Here is a 23104-nt window from a genome sequence, read left to right as displayed (position 1 = left end):
GTCTCTGAATCCTGCAATTGCCTTCAGTGTGTGTCTAGCTGTGATAGCATTGGCTAGCATGAAGCTCCTGGGGTGGTTGCCTTCTTTGTTTCTACAGTATTTAATGACAACTATGTACGACTTAGTCATTGTGGAACAGGAATGAATTTCTTGTTTTTAAACACAAACTGTCTACTTCTTTTATAGTCTTAAATATGAGGTGGGATAGGATGTGTGCCCAAGAAATAATGAATTGGTTAACATTTGAACCCTTGAAAGAATGCTCATTGTTTGGAGGAAAAAATCAAGATTGTTCTGGCAAGGAGAATGGCTTTTATTCAAGCCCAGATAGTTTCAATTATGGAAATGGAAACGCAGAGGTATGCTGGCCAAATGGGTTTCTCTTTGTAGAAAGCTTTGCCTCAGTTTGTCCTAGTTTATTTTGGTGTGAAAGCCATGGATATCTGTGCACTAGAAGGAACTAGAAAAGGCAGACAAGAAAATTGCAACATACATTTCAGATGTGAGGTCAAGTTGACTTTAAACAAATGGCATTACATTATGAAAAAATCCTCATACAAGTCCATTATACACAATTTCAGTGGGATAGGATGGTTTTCTTTGCTTTCTGGCCTCTAATGACATGTAGAATTACTGAGCACAGATTAAATATCTGTCACCTTCCACTCCAGGGTTAGCTGTATGGCAACAACAGGTAAAGTGAGACCTGTAGTTTGGAAATTTAAGTGCTTTGGAAAAATTTGGGATGGAAGAGCTCAATAATAACAGCATTCAAGGTGTTCTTCAGCCAGCCCCATTTTTATTACAAAGTAAATTGAATGGAACCTGGTCTGTCTTGCTCAGAAAGATGAAGGGCCGAGTCAACCCTGCTAGGATCCCAACCTGTAATTCCAGGGAATCTAGGGATTTTAAACATGCTGCTTTAAGGTATTCTTTTTGGCTATAGTCTGTAAATGTTAGATGTTTACTCTTGTCATTATTATAAATAATGTAATATGTATATAGCGAATGGGATAGCCCAGCCTGTTTAGAGTGAGAACAAGGAGGATTTAGAGTATGTACAGATCTTCTTTAGACCTCAGAGATGGGATTCCCGCTGGAGTATTCCAGTAGTTTAATTCAGTCCATCTCTACTCTCTTTATCCTGAGAGGACATTCAGGTATCTGAAAGTTGCACAGCGTAACTGATCCCCTAGTGGGGACAGCACTGTTGGAGAGTCTAGTCCGAAGGATGGTTTATTTTGAATGACTTGTGATGTACATTGGTGCTCTTTGCATGTCTGTCCTTGTGATTTTCACAATGGCCTGAATGGTTAAATCTGATGGGTAATGGTTAAACCTCAGCTCTGGAGACTGCGAACAGCCAGGAGAAATGCTAAGGTTTCTACAAAAACAACAAGGATCCGGTGGCACCTTAAAGACTAACAGATTTATTTGGGCATAAGCTTTTGTGGGTAAAAACCTCACTTCTTCAGAACAGAGGTCCTCCCATCTCCTGTATGGACACAAAAGCTCAACTTTGCCAAAGCCTGCATGCAACATCTGATGCACACACACAAGTTGTAGATTTGCCAGTGCCAGCCTGACTTGCTTGTGTGCATGGGGTGTCATACAGATAAGTCAAGTGTGCACAAGATGTGCGTAACATTTTGAAAAGTTAGATCATCATAAAAGTAGGGATTTGTCCATGTGATGTTGGCCAACATTCCCTCTCCCTCCCTGAGTTATCTGCATGGCTGCAGCTCACAGCCCAAGAGGTGTTGTGTGTATATATTGTGGGACACATTTTCATCCTGAAGCATACCAAAGAATGCATATGAATATTAAATGTTGTTATGAGCTCTTCCATCTCAAATTTTTCCAAAGCACTTCTTTCTTGCTAAGGTTTCTGTTCCTCTTCCCATCTGCAGATGTTGATGAGTGCCAAGTTCACAACGGGGGCTGCCAGCACAGATGTGTGAACACCCTGGGATCCTATTACTGTGAGTGCAAACCAGGCTTTCGCCTGCACACTGATGGCGGGACCTGCCTTGGTAAGTTGAGGCTTTCGTTTTTTTCAGAGCATCTAATTCTCCTTTTTATCCCGCACCGTGCAGCATTGCATGGAACACAAACATGGTTTCCTTCTGCCCACCCTTCTTGCTTCCATTGTCCATGCAAGGCAGTGACATATTGAGAGGACAGAAATCAACTGCTGATTTCTTAGTGTTTGTTTCTGCTTCTGGTCCAGTGGCTATGAGGCATGACACTTTCAAAACCAACCAACCCCCCAAAATTACTGTTTTGAATCTCAACCCCCCTGCCCCCACCAAACTCCCTCCCCAACAAGGTTTCTTGTTAAGTTAATTTGAGTAAAAGGTTCAAGTTAGTCCTTATTTTATCTGAAATGATTTGCCCATTGCTTCATGGAATGCACTGTTGTTGCCTAGATGGTGCATGATGGTTTTCGTTAATGCTGTCATTGTGGCCCTATTAACCTCAGAACCAACAAGATTAGCTCCATGTGTGCCCTGCTTGGGTTTGAGGCTGACCCCAGTCATTACGTACAGTAATCTGTTCTGAAGGATGTCTAATCCAAAACCAAATATTAGTGAACACTCTAAAGATGTGGGAGCCAAGTCAGGTACAGTGAGAAGGTGTTTGAGAGTTGCAGGCCCGTTTGTGCTTGGGATGCTGATGAATCCAGCTGGCAATGGAGAAAGCGTTTTAGAGAAAGAAAAAAGAAACCTGTTGTACTCAGGCAGAGCCATGATCTGTCAAGCAGTATTACATAAGAGGTTCAGTTCGATGATGGTATCTTACATTGACTATATATTGCACCTTTTGCTTGATAGAAACAAACATAGAATATCAGGGTTGGAAGGGACCTCAGGAGGTCATCTAGTTCAATCCCCTGCTCAAAGCAGGACCAATCCCCAGATGGATTTTTGTCCCAGATCCCTAAGTGGCCCCCTTAAGGACTGAACTCACAACCCTGGGTTTAGCAGGCCAATGCTCAAACCACTGAGCTATCCCTCCCCTTATAGCTGTATACTAACGATATTCCAAACAAGTCTACGAGGATCTCAAAGCCTCACAACATCTTTCCCACTTATTAACCAGATATTGCTGATGTCAAGGGACCACCTGTTGGGACAAGAAAGGGTTTGATCCCCATGGCTCTTTCAATCTTTGGCTTCTGTGCTGAGTGCCCGTAGGGTGCCAGTTGATGCGGGGAGTTATTCGCTTGGAATTAGATCCACAGGTCAGATATTAGATGGCAAGGACTTTGGTCACTTTCAACAAGAGTCCTGAACTGATGACAGGGAGGTGACTGTCTTGTTGCTGTACTGTGTATAGACAAGCTGACCTTCCTGCATTCTGCGTGTGTTATGAATGTTTTGAAGATGGAGTTCATAGCACACATCAGTGGACTTAGTAGCTAACGGCAGGTAGCCTATGACCAAAAAGCCTTCTAAAGTAGGAGTTTTGAAGAGTGAAAAAGGGACTAGGTATATTTTGAAAAAAAGCAAAATCTCCTTTGAGTGAGCGAATCAATTTTTTAAACTAGTAACAAATTAATTATACAGCAGCACATCAAAGAAAAACAATCCTTGATTTAGGGCCTTAATTTTCTCTCTTGATATTATCAAGTTAGCATATGTGGAAAACGTTGGAGCTTTTGTGCTCCCTGTTATGGCAAGTTTTTCTGAGCCAAGGATTAAGGAGTTCTTGGCAAGGAGGAGTAAGTTCCTGGACATGAGGGGATAGTGTTGTGCCAAGGAAACAACCTGCGGTGCCTTTCTCCATTCATGGGTGAGGCTTTTGGGCTGCATTTGATTCATATCCCATCTTTTGGGGAAATTATAGGATGAAATTCTGCAGTTCTGACGGTCACAAACAAAGCCCCCACTGAAGTCAATGAGAGCTTTCCCTGCTTAAGGATGAAGTTGGGTTTGCAGTATTTGGCTCAAATTATCTACACATATAGGACCAATTAAACAATAATTTTTTAAGGGAGATGAGAGTTAGTGGAAAGGGTGAAAGTTAACAGAATATGTTTAATATACAGCTACTGGGGTTCTTACTGTTTTCATATCTGATGTTATCTAAAGAAGCGATGGGAGAACCTCAAAGAGTTTGAAGGTTCTACTCTTTGCTGAATATCTCGGGAATAAAAACTGGGTTGACAATGTCACTGGAACAGTCTTTGTAGTGAAACTTCAGATACTTCCTTCAGTTTGGAAATTTTGCAAAAACAACCTGCCTTGTGATAATCTGGCTCTTCCGCTTCCAGACACAGCCCAGACCCAGAAAGCGTGGAGCTTTAACATTCAGGAGGGCTGTCAAACGAACAATCACAACATTCACTTTGTTTTGATTCTCTTTGCGAATGGGGAAATTAGTTGCTTTTGGATCCTTTTTCCCTGCTAGTTCCTGACGTGTGGCAGTGAGGCCAGCCAGCATATTTCTTAGCAGCAGCAGCAGGTCTCTCGAGTTCTGATGCCTGCTGTTGTTTGAAAGAGAAAAAAAAAACTTCTTCATAAAATTACAATTGATCTAAAAGCAGAAACATCTGTTGGAAGTTTCTGTTGCTCTTCAAGAAAAATAAGACTTTTTATTCCATCCTACAATCAGCCTTTATCAGCCAGCTACAATAAATAGGGAAAGAAGTTAGCACAAGAAGTGCTTTCTAACATATTCTATGTTGCATCCCTAGTTTATTCTGAATTGGTTTATACTTTTTAAAATTGAGTGCCCATTTTTGGGTCAGATAGAACTAGTTGGGTCTGTCTTTCTTTCTTCTTTAGTTTAATGTCCCTAGGATTTAATCAAAGAAAGACAAATCTCTGGTTAAGACTCCAGAGAACAAGGTGCATTTTTAGTTGCGTATAACATGCATGCACTCCTGGAATACATCAGAAGTTGCTATCTGTATTCTGGAATTAATTGTGTGTTTTGTTAGAAGTTATGGCATTAAATTTACAGTAGGATGAAAGGAGCCAGAGAAATAGGGAGTTTTATAGTTCTTGCTAAAACTTTTCCAAAATGTTCGACATTTTGTGAAACATTTGTAGAGATTTTTAAAGAGTTCTTCAAAAGTTAAAGAAACTTTTCTCCTTCCCTAATGCTCTGAAATCTTTAAAAGGTGCCATGTATTTGGCTTCAGTAATCCAATCCAATTCCTAGTTCAATATAGTTTTCAAACCTAGATCCCAACTGTTGGTGCTGGGTTTTCTTGGATCCCTGGTTTTTGGATTTCAGAACACACTCTGCAGTAAACACAATATATTACTTCCAGCTGTGCATAAACTACATGCAGGACTTCTCTTCTATGGACTGTTAACATGAGCAGAATGGTACCCAGTCAGGGACTAAGAGTTGAGTCTACATTCTCAGTGAATTAAAAAAAAATCTGGAATGTTCTATTAGAAATGCAAATGGCCCCAAGACTGCACCCCATGTAATTCTGCTGTTCTTTTATTTTATAGGAGATTTTACTCATGTAGCTGTAATTTATGTAATTTAAATGCAGAGAGCTTGAGTTTCCCTGCATGTGCACAGCACTCAGGGGTTTCCCCTGCTAGACATAAAACTCTCCCCGTGTCATATCACCACTAATGAGGCAGAGGGGGAGAGAATCAACATCCTGGAAACACAAAAAGACACATTTTAAGGGCAATAAAGGGGTTGGACTTTTCTGGTGGACCCCAGTTTTTATTGATGGCTGGGTTTTATGAGTACTTCCCCCTGCCAGAGATCATCTTTCATTTCCTGAGATAGGAGAAGGAGGGTCAGCACTGAAGGTCAGCCTGCTGCTAGCTCAGGAATGCACGAGGAATGAGGAGACAGGATTTTAAACAGAAGATGTAACGGTTTGTATTGAGGAGTTTCTTTGAGATAATTAATATTAAAAAATAGCCTTTCCTTGAAGCAGGGAAGTGTGCAGCGCTTTTGCTCCAGAGGGGTAGTGGAGTCTTCAAACCACATGAAGAATGGCTCCTTATTCAGCGCCTGATTCTGAGAACCCCACTGCAGTCATATTCGGGCACACAGTGAAATGGTCACTCTTGTCCCATCAGCTACAAAGAGCCATGTTTAGAACAATGGCAACACGCTGGATCTGCAGCACTCGGAATCTAGCAGTGGAACTAGGCTGTGAAATAAATTCCCCATCTACCTTTTCCTCTGAGAGTCCAGTCATGCAGGCACTTGGCTGCTGCAGATCCAGGCATCCCCTTCTGAGCATATGTAGTATTTCAGACATGATAGCTGGCGTTTGGTGGTTTCCAGGCCAGTCTCTTCTAACAGTTCTCCCCTTGGCTCCCCTTGCTGGCTGTTGAGCTCAGCCTTGAGGTTGGTGTCAGCCTTCTTGCTCTTGCTCTGCTGTTTTGAATTCACTTTTCCTGCGGGATGCTATTTGCCATTTTTGCAAATTCTTTGAGTGAATATTCGCATAAATGGAACAAATTCCTGGGTGAAGGGGATTCCGAGACTTGGCAGACCAAAGACTGCTAAAAAAATTGTCGAAGTGTGTGTGTGTGTGTGTGTGTGTGTGTGTGTGTGTGTGTGTGTGTGTGTGTGTGTGTGTGTGATGACTGATGTGGCCAACCCCAAATCAAGCCATAAATCTTTTATGCCATGCTGCACCATTATATATATCCTACGTACAACATTTATTAACTTACTCTTCCTCCCATGCTACACATCGTATCCACAACTGTGCACTCCAAAACCCCACCCCCAAATGTACTGACCACATCATGATATTTCTAACGTTGTCAGGGAGGCAGCCATTTAAATTGGCAGTTCGTGGAGTGTCGTGTTGCAAGGGACAAATCCAATGGCAAAGGGATGGCAGACAGAGAGAAGAAGCCAATGTCTCCCAGTCCATTGCTGTAACCACTTGAACCAGTAACCATCCATTTGTATGTACATGCTGCTGTTACGTGTGTAAATGTACAATTTGTTACCTGAATGATTTAATTCCCTTTCTGTGGCCTAAAGTGTTACTGTTTCTTCTAACTCATGGAACAAAGAATACTATAGAGTGAAAAGCGAACCCTCCCATTTGGAAGCATTAACCTCTCTGCACAAAGGCCCCCAAAATCAAAAGAAAACATATGAGGGATGATCATCATTAACTGAAACATTCAATTAACTAAAATGGATTTTCCACACCTTCTTGCTTTTCTTCTATAAGGAAACTCTTTACTACTTGTATGGAACATCTATGCAAAAGAATTCCAGTGGGAATCCAATCAGGCCTATGCAGGCTGCAAAACTGCTCTGCATTAATCTTCCCAGGAAGGATTAGCAGTAAGATGCATGGTACTGGAGCTCATCTACCAGAATTAAGGTGTCCCCATCCATTAAACCTGACCTAATGGGAGGTATTGGGGTAGCTTCTAAGATCTCTGGATGTCAGGGCTGGCAGAACAGCTATAAAGATACAGCATTCTCATTTTAGGATTGATGATTTTTGGCCTTACACATTTTCATGATAGAAGAAAGTACAATACACTCATTTTAACTCTGTAATAGGATCAAAGTTGACAATATGGGAGTTTTTCAAAGTTCAGAATGGAATAGAGAAGTCGGGTTTATTTCCATGCGCAGTAAATGAGGTTGTGTTTGTGACTCTGCCTTCCCTTCACTCCTAGGCCTCCATTTGGCTCCTGCCATGAATGCTCCTGCCAAATGAGTGTGTCTGTCCCAGTGTTTGTTGCTTGGTGGATGGTTTCTACCCCATCAGCTTTGTGTTGTGGTTCTCTTGGTACCAGTAGCTGTATACTATCCAGTTGCTAACACCACTTTAATAGACACGAACAGCCATTGAGCTGCAGTGTTGAGAGGTGTTTTGAGTTTGCAGAAGTCACTTAAACATACAATAGTCCATGCCTTCAATTAAAAAAAACAACCCACAGAAAGTACCCCGCACTGTGAACACGAGGTGGTCAAGGGGCACTGTTTCTCCCAAGATTTATTCATCAGGCAAAGTATGTTCCAGGGAACTGTGCAGAGGCTTCCTATTCCTTCACCGCACTCTGATACCTAGACTGATAACACAGTGAAGTCTGGAAAATGCAAGCAATCAAGCCAGTATTCACTCAGTGGGTCACTTTGCAATAATCCCTGGTCCTTGAACATGTGCCTGCTTTCTGTGGTGTTTTCACAAGTACATGAAAGTGGTTCACTCCGCCAGTGCTCAGTCTAGATCAATATTTACCCTGCAAAGTCAGAGGCTTTGCTATGACTTGATCTTTGCAATCACATGGTTTTTATTAAACCAATATTCCTGACAAGTGTTACAGGGCTGGCTCTTTGAGGGCTGTAGGAAAGTGTGTAGTCTGCAGCAGAACAGACCTGAGGGCTCACTTAACAATAACCTTAATTTATTCTTTAGTTTTCTTCTTTAACAAGCTCTTCCCCGGTTCCAGCGCCATATAGGAAGAGAAAATTTCTCCTGCATAAGTGAAAGTCTGCAAGGCCAGGTGTACCTGAAGGTAGAGGAACTATGTGACTGAGTGAAAGAGATGAGCATAAAAACCAAATTAAGTGATAATCCAGCAGATACACTTTTGGTCACATATGGTGGATCCTTTCCAAGGGCAGGCAAACATCATGATTTGGAAGCTGGTTCAGAGCTGCATCCCAAGATTGGATGCTTGTGTGGACACACATTAAAAGAAGGGTACAGCAAGCTACATTTGTGGATGCAATTAGGAAATTGAGTATCTAACTGGTGAGGGAATGTTTTCTAGTTGTATTAGTTGCTGTCTGCCAAGACATTCAGTGTCCTGTATAACAGTAACCACAGTTAAAACCTATTGTAATGAACTGCTTACCCACATATAGTATATTGTCTGTACCGCTGCACTCTACTGGATGGAATCAGAACTTTTCAGCTGTGTGCCATAGACCTTGTATTGCCTAGTGGCCGAAGGAAGTTCTCCCATATTTCAGATATGTAGGAGCCTGTGCTTCTGGAGCAGGAAGATCTGGGTTGCATAGCAGTGATGTTCTGAATGACCTGGGCCCAGTAGTGTTGTACTAATCCAGGCAAAACTCCCCTTGAGTTCATGGGACTTTTATCGGTGCATAGTAAGTGGGATCAGGTCACTTCTTTGTGCACGTGGGCTGCATTTCAGTATGGGATATCTTTCAGTTGCAGCACAGAAAAGTCTCAGTGCAACTAATGCACAAAATTCCTGTAGTTATAGAAAATGAATCATAATGAAACAGAGAATGAATAATAATTATTATTTATTTGAGATATACCTATCTCATAGAGCTGGAAGGGACCCTGAAAGGTCATTGAGTCCAGCCCCCTGCCTTCACTTGCAGGACAAAGTACAGATTTTGCCCCAGATCCCTAAATGGCCCCCTCAAGGATTGAACACACAACCCTGGGTTAGCAGGCCAGTGCTCAAACCACCGAGCTCTCTCTCCCCCCTGAACTCCCTCATATTCCATTCTGCTGAAGGAAACATGGGACATATATTGGTTCCTAAAGGAGCTCTGAGCTGAGGTACCCAGGAGTCTTGTGGTCCAGAGCCACTGTTAAGCATGGATATTAACTTTAGGAAGCTGTTGGCAATACTGTGAGCAGAAATGCAGTGCCAGAAAGTATTTTGGAGACAGAAAGAGTATCTTGCTATGAAGTTTCTAGTTAAAATATGTCAACCCATGAATCCAATTCTCTGAATGTTTTCCTATCACCACAAAACCCACAAAGCTGTTGATTCTTCAATGGCACTGACTAAAACACATCCTGTCTCCAAAACCCCCCTAGCGGAGGCTGGTTTGTTGTTAACTCTGAAGGTTCAAAACCTCTTGCAGAACTCACTCTGCAAATAGGGTAGCACAGGCAGAGGATGAAAACTTCAGCTCTTTGTTTGGGTTACTGTTACATGTTTGTGATGGATATTCCTATCCTTCCTCGTAAGATGCAGGAACTAGAAACCAGGTGAAACATGTAGCTGCTTTTTTTCCCATGCCTTGTGCCTCCTGTAGCTGTTCACACTTGTGTACTTTGCACAAGTATATATGACGTGACAAGTTGCAAAGCAGAGGAGAATCAGGTCTTTTAGGTTTCTGAAACATGTAAAATGTATTGAACAGATTTTACAACGGAAATAACATAATGAGATGCCCAGCAATTTAATATTTATAGCTGTCTAAGTAACACCCTTACACCTGTTACATTAAAAATGTATATTTTGCCCTTTTTAGCATCTTTCCTCCGAGGTTCTCTAAACACTTCACAGTTGTGCCTCTCAACACAACCTCTTATTAAACCCATTTTATTGATGGGTAAGTTCCCCGCAGGGAGTGTAAATGAAATAATTTGTGTCACGGTGAGACAGTAGCAGAGTCAATAGCACCCAGGACTCCTGGCTCTCCCTCCCCTGCTCCACCAGGCATCCTCTCTCCCCTAGAAAAATGCTTGTGACCCCATTCTCACCGTATACACTGGACAAAGGGGCCCTAAAGGCTCCAGATATGGCCTGGGGACAATTCCCCAGGTGCGGGAAGCAAGGGAGAGAAAGCCACAAGGTGTCTTCCGAAGGCCCCTGTACAAGCCCTGACTCAGGTGAGGTGAGAGTGGCAGCGCTGTGGAGATTCTGTGCCACGCTGCTGCCCATGAGCAGACACAGACGGTCCTGGATGGCTGCCAAAATTCAGCTAGGGTCACTTGAGGCCATGGAACACCCCAGAATTGGGAGGGTGCAAAAGCTGTTAAACCCACCTCCCCCCTCCACTTTCCTGGGGCTGTGATGTGTGTGTGCTGCTTAGAACAGCACAGGAAAGCGTAGAGTCTCACCCTTGCCAACAGCTCATTGTGTGATCTGTACCAAGGCTGCAAGAAATTCTTGTATGTTGTGCACATTTTCTGCTGCTGAAATATGACAGCCCAGTGTGACGCGGCTTCAGTACAGAAGGGAGAACAAATGGGGAGATTTCTGCTAAAGAAAAGAACATCGTCACACTATCCTGAAATTACCTCCTGTCCCGGACTCAGAAATGGATAGGAAGAGGGGATGGCAAACATCTTTCAGTTCTTTTATACTGTTTCAGAGCATGTGGTTTTTTTTCTTCTTCTTTTTTTTGGATTCCATTGCAAAACAAGGGATTTACTTTGAGCCAATTGCTTTCTTTGGCTCAGGAAGCAGAGATGGTCCTTATTAGCACACAGCATGTTTCTGGAGATTGTTGGAACTTAGATTACACAATCTATCCCTATTTATATCATTAAGAGTATGTTAGTTGAAGAAATATCAAATATACCAGGGCTTTATTTGATTGGATGGAAGGACTGTGTTTTGATGTTTTGTGTGTTGCTGAAGTTGCACACACAGTGCATGCGCTGCCATTGCCTAGAGCTTTGTTTTGCAATCCCGTGTGTTGTATGGCCAACTTAGACAGATGTGTTTGAAAATTTAACCCTGACTATGCACAGTAATGTTTACCACTTAGAGATTTCTTGGAGTAGAAGGTTTTGTATTAAGAGTTAGGGGGTGAACCCCCATACGGACTACTTGGATTGGTTGCATTTGTGTTTTAAGCATTTTCCTGTTACTTTTGATGGCAAGTCAGCTGGACTTGAAAGCAAAATAGTGCCTAAGAGAGAGAGAAGGGAGAGCAGGGGATATTGAGTCAAGGCCGCAGATTCGGTTTCTGCCTCGACCACCAACTTGCTAAGGTATGTGACATTAGGCATCGATTCAGCAAAGAACTTAAGCATGTGTGTCTCAGGGTGACTGCCTTCATGGCACTCCCTTGTGGCCTCAGTAACTCCCCACAAGGTTTCCAAGTACAAGTAGCCTGTTGCAGGGTTAATTAATTGCAGAAGCCCCACAACCATAGTCTGGAATTCCCCAAGACAATCCCAACAGTACATGGAATCTTTCAAGTCTCAGTAAACCATCAGCACACCAGACACTGCCATGGCATCTCTTACCATGCTCAGGTGCTCTGGTGCAGCTCTCGTGCCTTGCTTTAGATTCTGGCATCTCTTTAGACTGTCAGGTATGGGCCTGTCATCTCTCACCATGCCTCACTCCAGCCCTTCTAGGAGGGGTGCTTCTCCTCCCGTTTTCAGTCTCGGGTGTAGTTCTTGCTCTTGCCCAGAGACATCATTGGGCTCACCCCTCTATCGTTCCCCAGCCTCCAGCCCTGTCTGGTCCTCAGAGGGCCAGCAAACATCTCCCTCTGCTGCTCTCAGCCCTCTCTGGCCATGGCTGTCCAGCCTGGGGAAGTTTGTAGGTGACCCCTGCACACTGTCTTTCTGCCTTCTGCTTTCACCAGCTTGATCTCTGGCTCCACAGCCCAACTAGGGAACTCTCACCGCTCCCTCCTTCAGTGGCATCCTCTCCCTGCAGATATCATCCCAGCTTTGCTCTTCTCCTGAGCTCTCTGCTTCTCTAGAGCCCTTGACTTTTCTGTCTCTTTCTTGGGACTCTGAATTATCACATGCCTTTGGGCTGTTCCTCATTTATAACTCCCCAGAGGTAGACCTGCCCTGCTTTTTACACCTGGATGGGAACAGGAGAGCTGGGCCTGATTGCATTTAAGGGGCCAGCTACCCTGTTACAATGTGCTTAACTTTAGGCATATAAATTAAGCACTTGCTTAAGTGCTTTGCTGAATCAAAGCTGAGTCAGGGTTGGTAAATGGGATACAGAGCAGTCTCAGCAGGTAATCTAGAGAGTGAATGAATGGGAGTGGATGTTTCACTTACCCCTCTGTGTTCTGGGAGGTAGGGAGGAGCGACCTTCAAGGGAGATGTACTTCTAACAGCTTCCATTGGCATCTGCACTTCCGAGACTGCAGCCTGTAACCACCAGGGCTCGGTTTGACTTTCAGCTGCAGATGCATGCATTTGCCAAGCCTGAGCCTGAAGTGTGCTGCTTTGCCAGTTGCTTCAGTCCATTGTATTATCAGACTAGACGTGGCTTTCCATGTGCGGCAAACACTGGCGCTGTCCATGCTGTATCTGTTTCAGGGTCAGCTGAGGACCTCGGACTCTAGGGCTGTCAGCCCAGAACATTTCCCAAATACAAAACTCACTTTAGAGGCAGAGAGGGTGGAAGAAATTTGGTCTCTTTTAAAGCTGTGAAATATCATCTGTGGAAAATCTGTCGAGTTTTTCTCACACAAATCCACATGATACACAATATGACACTGGGTTTGGCAGCATTGTCACAGAAAGGGCCAGCTAGGGAAAGCATCTGGGAATGGAAATTTGTTTTAGTGTGGCTTTGTAAAGAAAGGGATTACTAATTCAAATAAGACCAATAATGAGTCTTCTTAGCCTTCGCTCACTGCTCTGTGAGATAGCATCCTAAGGAGGCCCAGGACTGAATGACCCTTCCTTTAAACAGCTTCCTCTTTTTTTTCCTTCTTACTCTTTAGTTCTTGCCATTCCCGGTGCTTAAATTAAACCAGTCTGCTTCTTTTCCTAGCATAGCTTAGTGCTGGCATCCAAGAGCACTGCTGCTATTCCGTGTAATGTGGGTGGTATATATTAAAAGCAATATAATGTTATTGCTTTGATCCTTTCCACCATAAACTACTTTGTGCTGAACAGTCAGTGATGCCAACCACCACTGTCTTGTCCATATGCCTCTTGCCGGAGAATGACGCCTGGCTCCTGTTACTTGTACTGGTCTGGAAAGTACCCAGTATGGTTAACACAAATAGAACACTAGGGTTCCTTAGTCAGCATGTCCACTGTCAGAATGTATGAGGTTCAGATGGGATTATTAGTCTTTAACAATAAGTTTGCTAACACAATGTACTGCACTTTGGGGAGAACGAGATAAAATAAAATACCTGTAAGAGCCCAACATTCCTGCTGCTTCACCTTTTGGCTTTTATTAGGTCTCATCAAACATTTTGAGCTGGCTTTTGCAATAAGGTGTCAAGGCACTTCACAGCCCATCCTCATGCCATAGTTGGTTCCAGTAATAAATAAATAATAATAATAGGAGATATACCTATCTCCTGGAACTGGAAGGGACCTTGAAAGGTTATTGAATCCAGCCCCCTGCCTTTGCTAGCAGGACCAATTTTGCCCCAGATCCCTAAGTGGCCCCCTCAGGGATTGAACTCACAATCTTGGGTTTAGCAGGCTAATGCTCAAACCACTGAGCTCTATCCCCCATGGCAAAGATATGGTGGCAGTGTTCCAAGGACTTAGAGTGACCAGACAGCAAGTGTGAAAAATCGGGACGGGGGTGTGGGGTAATAGGAGCCTATACAAGAAAAAGACCCAAATATCGGGACAATCACTATAAAATCAGGACATCTGGTCACCCTACAAGGGCTTTCTTCTAAAAAACCTTTGTCAAGGAGGACTTGCTGGTCAGTCGCTTGGTAATGGGATGTATAACATTTCACTAGTTGCTTGTGTCCAACCCAGCTTTATCGTGACGGATAGTCATTGCCATTTGACAGTGCTTGGATGCCGTACATGTGATATGCTGGAAGTTTTACTCTGCCTCATTACGGATGATTGTCCCCATCACAAAAATCCACAATCGCAATTACTAGCACTTGGCATCTGATTGGCCAGTCTCCGTGGAAAGGCTAGGGACCAAATGGACATGGGAGATTAAACCTGGTTTTGTTAGTTGTAGAAGTGGTCCTTTCACATCTGCTTTGGGAAGCCTGCACTGCTGCTGCCCATGCTGTTGCTGCTGTGTGGCTGTCTTCGAGGACGTCTCTCTCCTGGGCTGGCAGTACAGTGTGATGTCTTTTTTCATTTGAAAGCCAACAAGAACTTTGACTTTAGGTTTTAAATCTTTAAAAATCTGGTATATAGCATTGATGGGTCACGAAGACAACTTAGACCCCAGACTCTAATGAATAGTTTCATACTGTGAGCTTATTTTGGACTTCAGATGTGTTGGATTTTAAACTTTGGCCTTGTGTTTCTCCCATATGGAGAAATGTACTGGCTGAGTTTAGCATTATTTTAATGATTTTTAAAAAAACCCAGAACTATAACTGCATTATTTATAGAGATTTTGAATATGTTTTTATTAAACATTTTAATATACCAGAACATCTACAATGGCTACCACCCAGCTCTGTTATAACTCAAGTAATGTAACTATAATTTTTCAGTAATGCCAACTACTTCTATTGCCTCTGTCAAAGTAGAAGAAATTTAAAAAAAATCAGGAAAATTAACCCAGGCTGATAGTTCTTGCTCCAGTGCCGTGCAGCATTTTGCAACATTTTTGACCCAATTAAGTTAATTTAATTCCCAGGGCTGCCCAGAAGGGGGGACAAGTGGAGCAATTTGCCCAGCTGCCGGGCCCTGCAGGGGTCCCCACGAGAATATAGTATTCTAAAGTAGTGCAACTTTTTTATGGAAGGGGCCCCCGAAATTGCTTTGCCCCAGGCTCCCTGCATCCTCTGGGCAGCCCTGTTTATTCCCAAAAATGTTGTTTAGTTAATCAGAAACTCATGTTTGCCTTGATGCAAATGGAAGTTCAAACTGTTTTGCATCAGAGAGGTCCTGAGTTCTGGTTTGAACAGATTCGGTTTGGAGAATTGTTTGTAGAAAAATCAGAACATTTTTGTGGTTTTTCCATGTGTATCCTGGATCAAACGTCTGCACAGTAAATAATATTGGGGTTTCACTAGCATTCTAGTAAAAAAATATACTGGTTTAATCAAATAGCTTTCAGTATTTCATCGGTCTGCTTTGCCACAGTAGAAACTGTTTGTTAAAAAGGTGCAGGTTAAATGGGTTTAATTGGGAGGGAAAATGAAAGGCATTGAACAAGTCTGAGAGGTCTGTTTCCTTACCGTAAACATCCAACCTCGGAGGTCATTTTTCATAGCTGAGCTAAAGAGCTATCCTGTATTTGAGTTACAAGTTATAAACGCCAAGAGTTGTCATTTGATATAACTTCTTAGCCTTTTTTTTCTGGACATAGTTCTCTGACCTTCTTTCCAGCTGTTCATAACCCTTTCTATAGGAGAAAGTCTTTGTGTTTCAAAGTGAGCTATAAATAATGAATGAAAAATCAATTTACAACTGCAATATGCACTGAATTCCCCCCACTGCCGAGGCCAATGGGGGCCTTATAGCACTCCTACCCCAGTCCGATGAGGGAGGCGTCCTGCAACACCTCAGCTCAAGCTAAGAGGGGCACTCGACATACCTTCTAAGCAGGACGTATAGAGCAGGGGTTCTCAGCCTTTTTCTTTCTAAGCCCCCCCCGCATGCTATAAAAAGTCCATGGCCCATGTGTATCACAACAACTGTTTTTCTGCATATAAAAACCAGGGCTGGCATTAGGGGTAGCAAGCAGGCAATTGCCTGAGGCCCCTTGCTACAGGGCCCCCCGCAAAGCTGCATTTCTTAGGGTTCAGCTTCAGCCCTGAGTGGTGTGGCTCAGAGCCCTGGGTTTCAACCCCACGCGAGGGAGGGGCTTTGGCTTTCTGCCCTGGGCTGCAGTGAGTCTAATGCTCGCCCTGCTTGGTGGACCCCCAGAAGCCTGCTCATGGCCCACTGGTGTAGAGCACCAAAAGGTGAGTAAATGAGATATTCAGTATCCTCAGCCTAATAAGAGCAAGACGAACTTTCTGAACCTCCCAGAGGTTCAGTTCACTTGGAGTTTTGGCCAGAATTTGAGTCCCACTCCTTTCAGGGGTTAGTCATGTTTGTTTTTCTGTGTATCACCAAGAGGATAGAGATGCTTCAGTAATTCATGTTTATAAAGCCCTTTGAGATCCTGGGATAAATAGAGCTGGGGATTCTAAGTGCTGTTGTTGCTGCATGTTGTCTTATTGCAATTGTATTATAAAATAGTAATATTTAAAAATGAGTGAGCTGGAACTTTGCAGTGTCTGCCAGAGATGCATATGTTTTTACAGAAGAGAACTTTATAGGAACATAGGGATCCCATGAAAAACAGGCAGAGTTTTATTGGCATTAGCCTTCCAGGGTCGACTGATTAGCAATACTTCGGAGGCTGCTCAAGAATTGTGATTACCTGAGCAATGCTGGTTTGTGAAGAGGTGTTTTTAGTTAGGGACTGTGGTAGTCTCCTCATAAGATTCTTCCCTATTGGTACAGCAATTTCTTCTGCAAACTGATTGATGGGAACTCTTTCTGGGTTTCCATTATAGCTTATATTTTTAGGACCAGCCACACACACACAACTCTAAAGTGTCATGTGTAATGCCTCCCCTCCCCCACCGACCCTTAATCTCTCCTGGGTGTGTAGTGATCAAAAGTCAGTGCAGTTGGATAGTTTTTTGGTGGTCTGTATGAAATGAGCAGGTTTCTCAGTTCAGTTATTACAGAAAAGATGTTCACATATCCAATCAAACATTTGTTAGTATCCTTGTTCATCTCAGTGGAGAGGCTGAGAATTGAGTGGTAGGGGTATGGCACTATGTGTGAAAGAAAACCTAGAGTCAAATATAGTAAAAATATTAAATGAATCAAACTATACCATAGAATCTCTAGGGATAGAAATTCCATGCTTGAATAATAAGAGTATAGCAGTAGGAATATACTATCAACCACCTGACCAGGATGTTGACTGTGATTGTGAAATACTCAGGGAGAATTGAGAGGCCACAACAACAGAAAACCCAATAGTAAAGGGGGATTTCAACTCTCTCCATGTTGACTGGGTACATCACCTCAGGATGAGATGCAGAGATAAAATTTTTAGACACCATTAATGACTGCTTCTTGCAGCAGCTGGAACCCAAGAGGGTAGAAGCAATTCTTGATTTTGTCCTAAGTGGCGCACAGGGTCTGGTCCAAAAGGTAAATATAGCTGAACTGCTCAATAATAGTGACCATAATGTAATTACATTTAATGCCCTTTGGGAGGGGAGGAAGTGCTAAAGAAACCCACTATAGTAGCATTTAGCATCAAAAAGGGGAACTACATAAAAATGTGGAAGCTAGTTAAAGAGAAATTAAAAAGAACAGTTACAAAAGTGAGATGCCTGCAAGCTGCATGAAAACTTTTTAAAAACACCATAATAGAGGCTAAAGTAAATGTATACCCCCAACTAAAAATAAACAATAAGAGAACCAAAAAATTGCCACCATGGCTAAACAATAGACTAAAAGAGACAGAGACAAAAAAGACATCCTTTTAAAAATTGGATGTAAAATCCTACTGAGTAAAATAGAAACTTTGACAAGTCAAGGGCAAAAGTATAATGAGGCAGGCCAAAAAATAATTTGAAGAACAACTAGCAAAAGACAAAAACTAACAGCAATTTTTTTTAAGCACATCAGAAGCAGGAAGCCTGCCAAACAGTGGGGCTTTTGGGTGATTGACGTACTAAAGGAGCACTAGGGAAGTCAAGGCCGTTGTGCAGAAACTAAATGAATTCTTTGCATTATTGTTCACTGCACAGGATGTGAGGAAGATTCCCACACCTCAGTCTGTCTTTTTAGGTGACAAATCTGAGGGACTGTCCCTAATTGAGGTGTCAGTAGAGGAGGGTTTGGAACAAATCAATAAATTAAATAGTAATAAGTCACCAGGCCAGATGGTATTCACCATGAGTTCTGAAGGAACTCAGTTATGAAATTGCAGAACTGCTATATAACCTAACACTTAAATTAGCCTCTGTACCAGAGGACTGGAGGTTCCTGAAGTGATCCTGAAGGTTCCAGAAGTAAGCCTAATTTCAGTATCAAGCAAATTGGTTGAAAATATAATAAAGGACAGAATGATCAGACATGTAGATGAACACAATATGTTGGGAAAGAGTCAACTCAGCTTTTGTGGAGGAAAATCATGCCTCACCAATCTATTAGAATTTTTTTTGGGGGAGGGGATCAGCATATGTGTGGACAAGGGTGATCCAGTGGATATAGTGTAGTTGGACTTTCAGAAAGCCTTTGACAAGGTCCCTCACCAAAGACTCTTAAGCAAAGTAAGCAGTCATGGGATAAGAGGCAAGGTTCTCTCATGGATCAGTAACTGGTTAAAAGTTAGGAAACAAAGAGTAGGAATAAATGGTCATAGTGGAGAGAGGTAACTAGCAGAGTCACCCAAGGATCTGTATGGGACCATTGGTCTGACAAATATGGCCATGATTATGTTCTTATGTTATTCTCTGGCGATAATTTATCATAGTGGGGAGAAGGCTAATTCAGGAACCTCATGGAGGCAACCTGCTATCCCAGGTCATAAGGACGAGTTTGTTTTGTTCCTTGGCACAGAGAATTGGAGTGACCTGCTCAAGGCGACACAGAAACGTAATGGCATGGCCAAGAACAAAACTCAAGAATCCAGATTCCCAGTCTCCTGTGCTAACCACTAGGTGGTACTCCCTGTCAGCATCTCTCTCTAAACTCTCTACATCTCTGTGTTAACAAGAAGACAGCTAAGTGGCTTTGACAGTTATAACACAAGTTTCAAGTTGAAATGGATAAACGAGTCTGCTAACTTTTGTGTAGAGGTCACATTTTCAAAGCAGCAAATGAGAGGTTAGGATGCAGGATTTATGTGCAAGCTGCAGGTGTGGCTTAGAACATATATCCCCAAGTGTTTCCAGCAGTCTGTGACATAACTTCATGGCCTCATTTTGTGTAATCAGAGTGTCTTTTTTGTGTGTCTAGTCCAGAAAGTTAATTTTCTATATCATTTTGTCACGAGGAAGCATTTGAACATGCCGTAGATGGTCATTCACTGTAAGCAGTAATTATTGACTTGAACTAGCTGGGCTATTGAACCTGTAGTCAGTGTCTTTGGGCACAATTGTAAGAGTTTCAGTTATAAACAAGCAGTCCCCAGTCCCTGCCCTCTGACACTGCCACCTGCTAGGGAGGGATTAGCGTTTATAAAGCAAACATGCTTGTTGTTAACTTCCCTCCCATGTAGCTTTCTGAATTTAGCTTTAGATTATGCAATCCAAGCCAGAAATGTTCTGGCCTGTGTTCCTTTCCCTGAGGAGCAGCTGGGAGCTGTACTGGGAAATCTTTATTTCTAGTAAACAGTGTTTTAAAGATGCTGACTCACGCTGCTGAATAGAGTTGCTCTCATCATTGAAGAACAGTGCCCTGGGTCTGGGTGTACTGCCCAGAGTATCTTCATAGCACAATATTGTAGCATGTATCTTGTGTATTGAATACAGAATAGATGCTTATGACAAAAACAATTGGTGTTTATATAGCACAGCTTAAATATTCGCCAGGAACTGCCTCCACTTAGGCCAGGACTGAATATGCTCCAGAGTTTGGAATTCTTATTAGCCAGTCTGATTCCTGCAGTAGTCGTAAATCTGCATATTGGTGCCTGTGTTTTGCCCTGGCTTTCACAAAGCAGACACTTGCATACTGTTTGTCAGTCTGCTCTAATCATTTTCACCCTTTGCTATCCTAGCTGTGAACACCTGTGCCGTCAGCAATGGTGGATGTGAACACGATTGCGTGCAGCTGACCCTAACACAGCATCAGTGCCAGTGCCGGTACAATTACCACCTGAAGGAGGATGGCAAGCACTGTGTCTGTGAGTCTGCTCTGAGCACGTGGACTGAATTGAGAATTCAGAGGCCCTCCTTCTCATTTGTCTTTGCTTTCCCAGGTTGTAACCGCAGCTAGATTTATTTAAAAGGAAGTCCAGTGCTGCAGGAGTTCCACATTGTTATTCCCATGTTCCCACTCACATTCCTAGAGAGGAACCAGATGTAAAATGGTTAATAATGATTTAGAGACTAGCTAACTGAACACACACCAGGGGGATGCCACAACTGCATGCTTAGATGTGGAGCAGATCAGATTGAGATGTTGCACCGTAGTAAAACTGGTGCCAGTTCTGCTTATTATATTGCCTTGGACTCATAGACTCTAGGACTGGAAGGGACCTCGAGAGGTCATCGAGTCCAGTCCCCTGCCCTCATGGCAGGACCAAATACTGTCTAGACCATCCCTAATAGACATTTATCTAACTTACTCTTAAATATCTCCAGAGATGGAGATTCCACAACTTCCCTAGGCAATCTATTCCAATGTTTAACTACCCTGACAGTTAGGAACTTTTTCCTAATGTCCAACCTAAATCTCCCTTGCTGCAGTTTAAGCCCATTGCTTCTTGTTCTATCATTGGAGGCTAAGGTGAACAAGTTTTCTCCCTCCTCCTGATGACACCCTTTTAGATACCTGAAAACTGCTATCATGTCTCCTCTCGGTCTTCTCTTTTCCAAACTAAACGAACCCAATTCCTTCAGCCTTCCTTCATAGGTCACGTTCTCGAGACCTTTAATCATTCTCGTTGCTCTTCTCTGGACCTTCTCCAATTTCTCCACATCTTTCTTGAAATGCAGTGCCCAGAACTGGACACAATACTCCAGTTGAGGCCTAACCAGCGCACAGTAAAGCGGAAGAATGACTTCTCGTGTCTTGTTTACAACACACCTGTTAATGCATCCCAGAATCATGTTTGCTTTTTTTGCAACAGTATCACACTGTTGACTCATATTAAGCTTGTGATCCAGTATGACCCCTAGATCTCTTTCTGCCATACTCCTTCCTAGACAGTCTCTTCCCATTCTGTATGTGTGAAACTGATTGTTCCTTCCTAGGTGGAGCACTTTGCATTTATCTTTATTGAACTTCATCCTGTTTACCTCAGACCATTTCTCCAATTTGTCCAGATCGTTTTGAATTTTGACCCTGTCCTCCAAAGCAGTTGCAATCCCTCCCAGTTTGGTATCGTCCGCGAACTTAATAAGCGTACTTTCTATGCCAACATCTAAATCGTTGATGAAGATATCGAACAGAACCGGTCCCAAAACAGACCCCTGCGGAACCCCACTTGTTATACCTTTCCAGCAGGATTGGGAGCCATTAACAACTACTCTCTGAGTATGGTTATCCAGCCAGTTATGCACCCACCTTATAGTAGCCCCATCTAAATTGTACTTTCCTAGTTTATCTATAAGAATATCATGCGAGACCATATCAAATGCCTTACTAAAGTCTAGGTATATCACATCCACCGCTTCTCCCTTATCCACAAGGCTCGTTATCCTATCAAAGAACGCTATCAGAATCTTCTGGGAATTGTTTTGGAAGCTGAGGAAGAGCAGAAAGGAGCCTGGCCAACCCAAATGAAATTGTATGGGGACATACTCTCCTGAGGAAGTGAAGGAGCAGCAATATGTCAGTGGAACAGAAACCCCTGCACTTTCCTTCTGCCCCACGACAGATTTAAGGCTATGCTGCCTCCCTTGCTGCACTTTATCAGGGAAGTGACTTTGATGTAGGTAGAGATTACAAACTTTGTAAAGTACTTTGGGATCTTGTGGGGCAGTTGATGCTGTGACAGTTTGACAGATCCGACAGTTTGCACACAGAGCCTGTGGGATAGGCATGCACTGCCGGGAACTGCTTGGTAAATGCATCTCCGGTGACTCCCCAAAAGAGTTCAGGGTTCACTCTGTGTTTTGGGCCAAGTCCAGAGCAGTTCTTTCTGCAAATGAGGAGCTTTTCTCTCAGGAATGGAGCGTCTCTCTTGTATTGATGGATTGTATTAAATGAACGACAGTCTCTCCTGGATATCCAGGAACACTCGGCACCTTATTCTTCCACTAGGTTAATGCCAGCAAGAGAGAGGATCTGTTTGAAATGTTGTTTACTTGCCCCTGCTCTGTCCCTGTAGTGAGGAACCCGTGTGCCAATAGGAATGGAGGCTGCATGCACCAGTGCCAAAATCACCATGGAGCAGTGCACTGTGAGTGCCACCCTGGCTACAGACTGGCAGCTGACAGCAAGGCCTGCGAAGGTACAGTACCCACAATACAGCTTGCACAGAGAGAGACACAACCCTTGTCTTGCTCTGTGAGATATTGTTAATGTCAATGTCTAACACAGTAACAAATGAGCCTTATGCTTTTCCAGAGGTTCAGCTCAGAAAAGCGTCCAAGATTTCCTGTGATTAGTTGAAATCTGGCCAGCAGCCGTACTTCACTGATCTAGCAACGGGGCTGGAAGCCTCCTGTGAACAGATAAATAGTTCCTGATTCCAGCCCTTCTGTTTGCTGTATCTCTGCTTATGGTCCTGACACCAGTGTGTGGGGAGGTGCAGTGAAATGTAAGGAATCACCAGGGGAAAAAAAAAAG

At 43.1% G+C, this 23104-nt stretch overlaps 1 protein-coding gene and 1 long non-coding RNA gene across 9 annotated transcripts in view; one reads left to right on the top strand and one right to left on the bottom strand.

Moving 5' to 3' along the window:
• The window catches only part of MEGF6 (multiple EGF like domains 6), a 236829-nt gene that overhangs the window by 156031 nt on the left and 57694 nt on the right, over nucleotides 1-23104 (top strand). For all 8 annotated transcript variants that reach the window (XM_030537922.1, XM_030537925.1, XM_030537923.1 and 5 more), the window contains 3 exons: nucleotides 1911-2033; nucleotides 20367-20492; nucleotides 22644-22766. In XM_030537922.1, the coding sequence (XP_030393782.1) occupies nucleotides 1911-2033; nucleotides 20367-20492; nucleotides 22644-22766 (372 nt within the window). The remainder of the gene's footprint in view (nucleotides 1-1910; nucleotides 2034-20366; nucleotides 20493-22643; nucleotides 22767-23104) is intronic.
• Nucleotides 9418-12834, bottom strand: LOC115637083. Its single transcript, XR_003997143.1, has 3 exons — nucleotides 12725-12834; nucleotides 10808-10946; nucleotides 9418-10077 (listed from the first exon to the last, which is right to left on the bottom strand). It is a non-coding gene; the product is annotated as an uncharacterized LOC115637083 (long non-coding RNA).

This window comes from Gopherus evgoodei, chromosome 18 (assembly GCF_007399415.2).
Source record: "Gopherus evgoodei ecotype Sinaloan lineage chromosome 18, rGopEvg1_v1.p, whole genome shotgun sequence".
In the NCBI taxonomy this organism is placed as follows: domain Eukaryota; kingdom Metazoa; phylum Chordata; order Testudines; family Testudinidae; genus Gopherus; species Gopherus evgoodei.
Note: the sequence above shows the minus strand (reverse complement) of the source record. Positions and strands in the feature narration are given on the sequence as shown.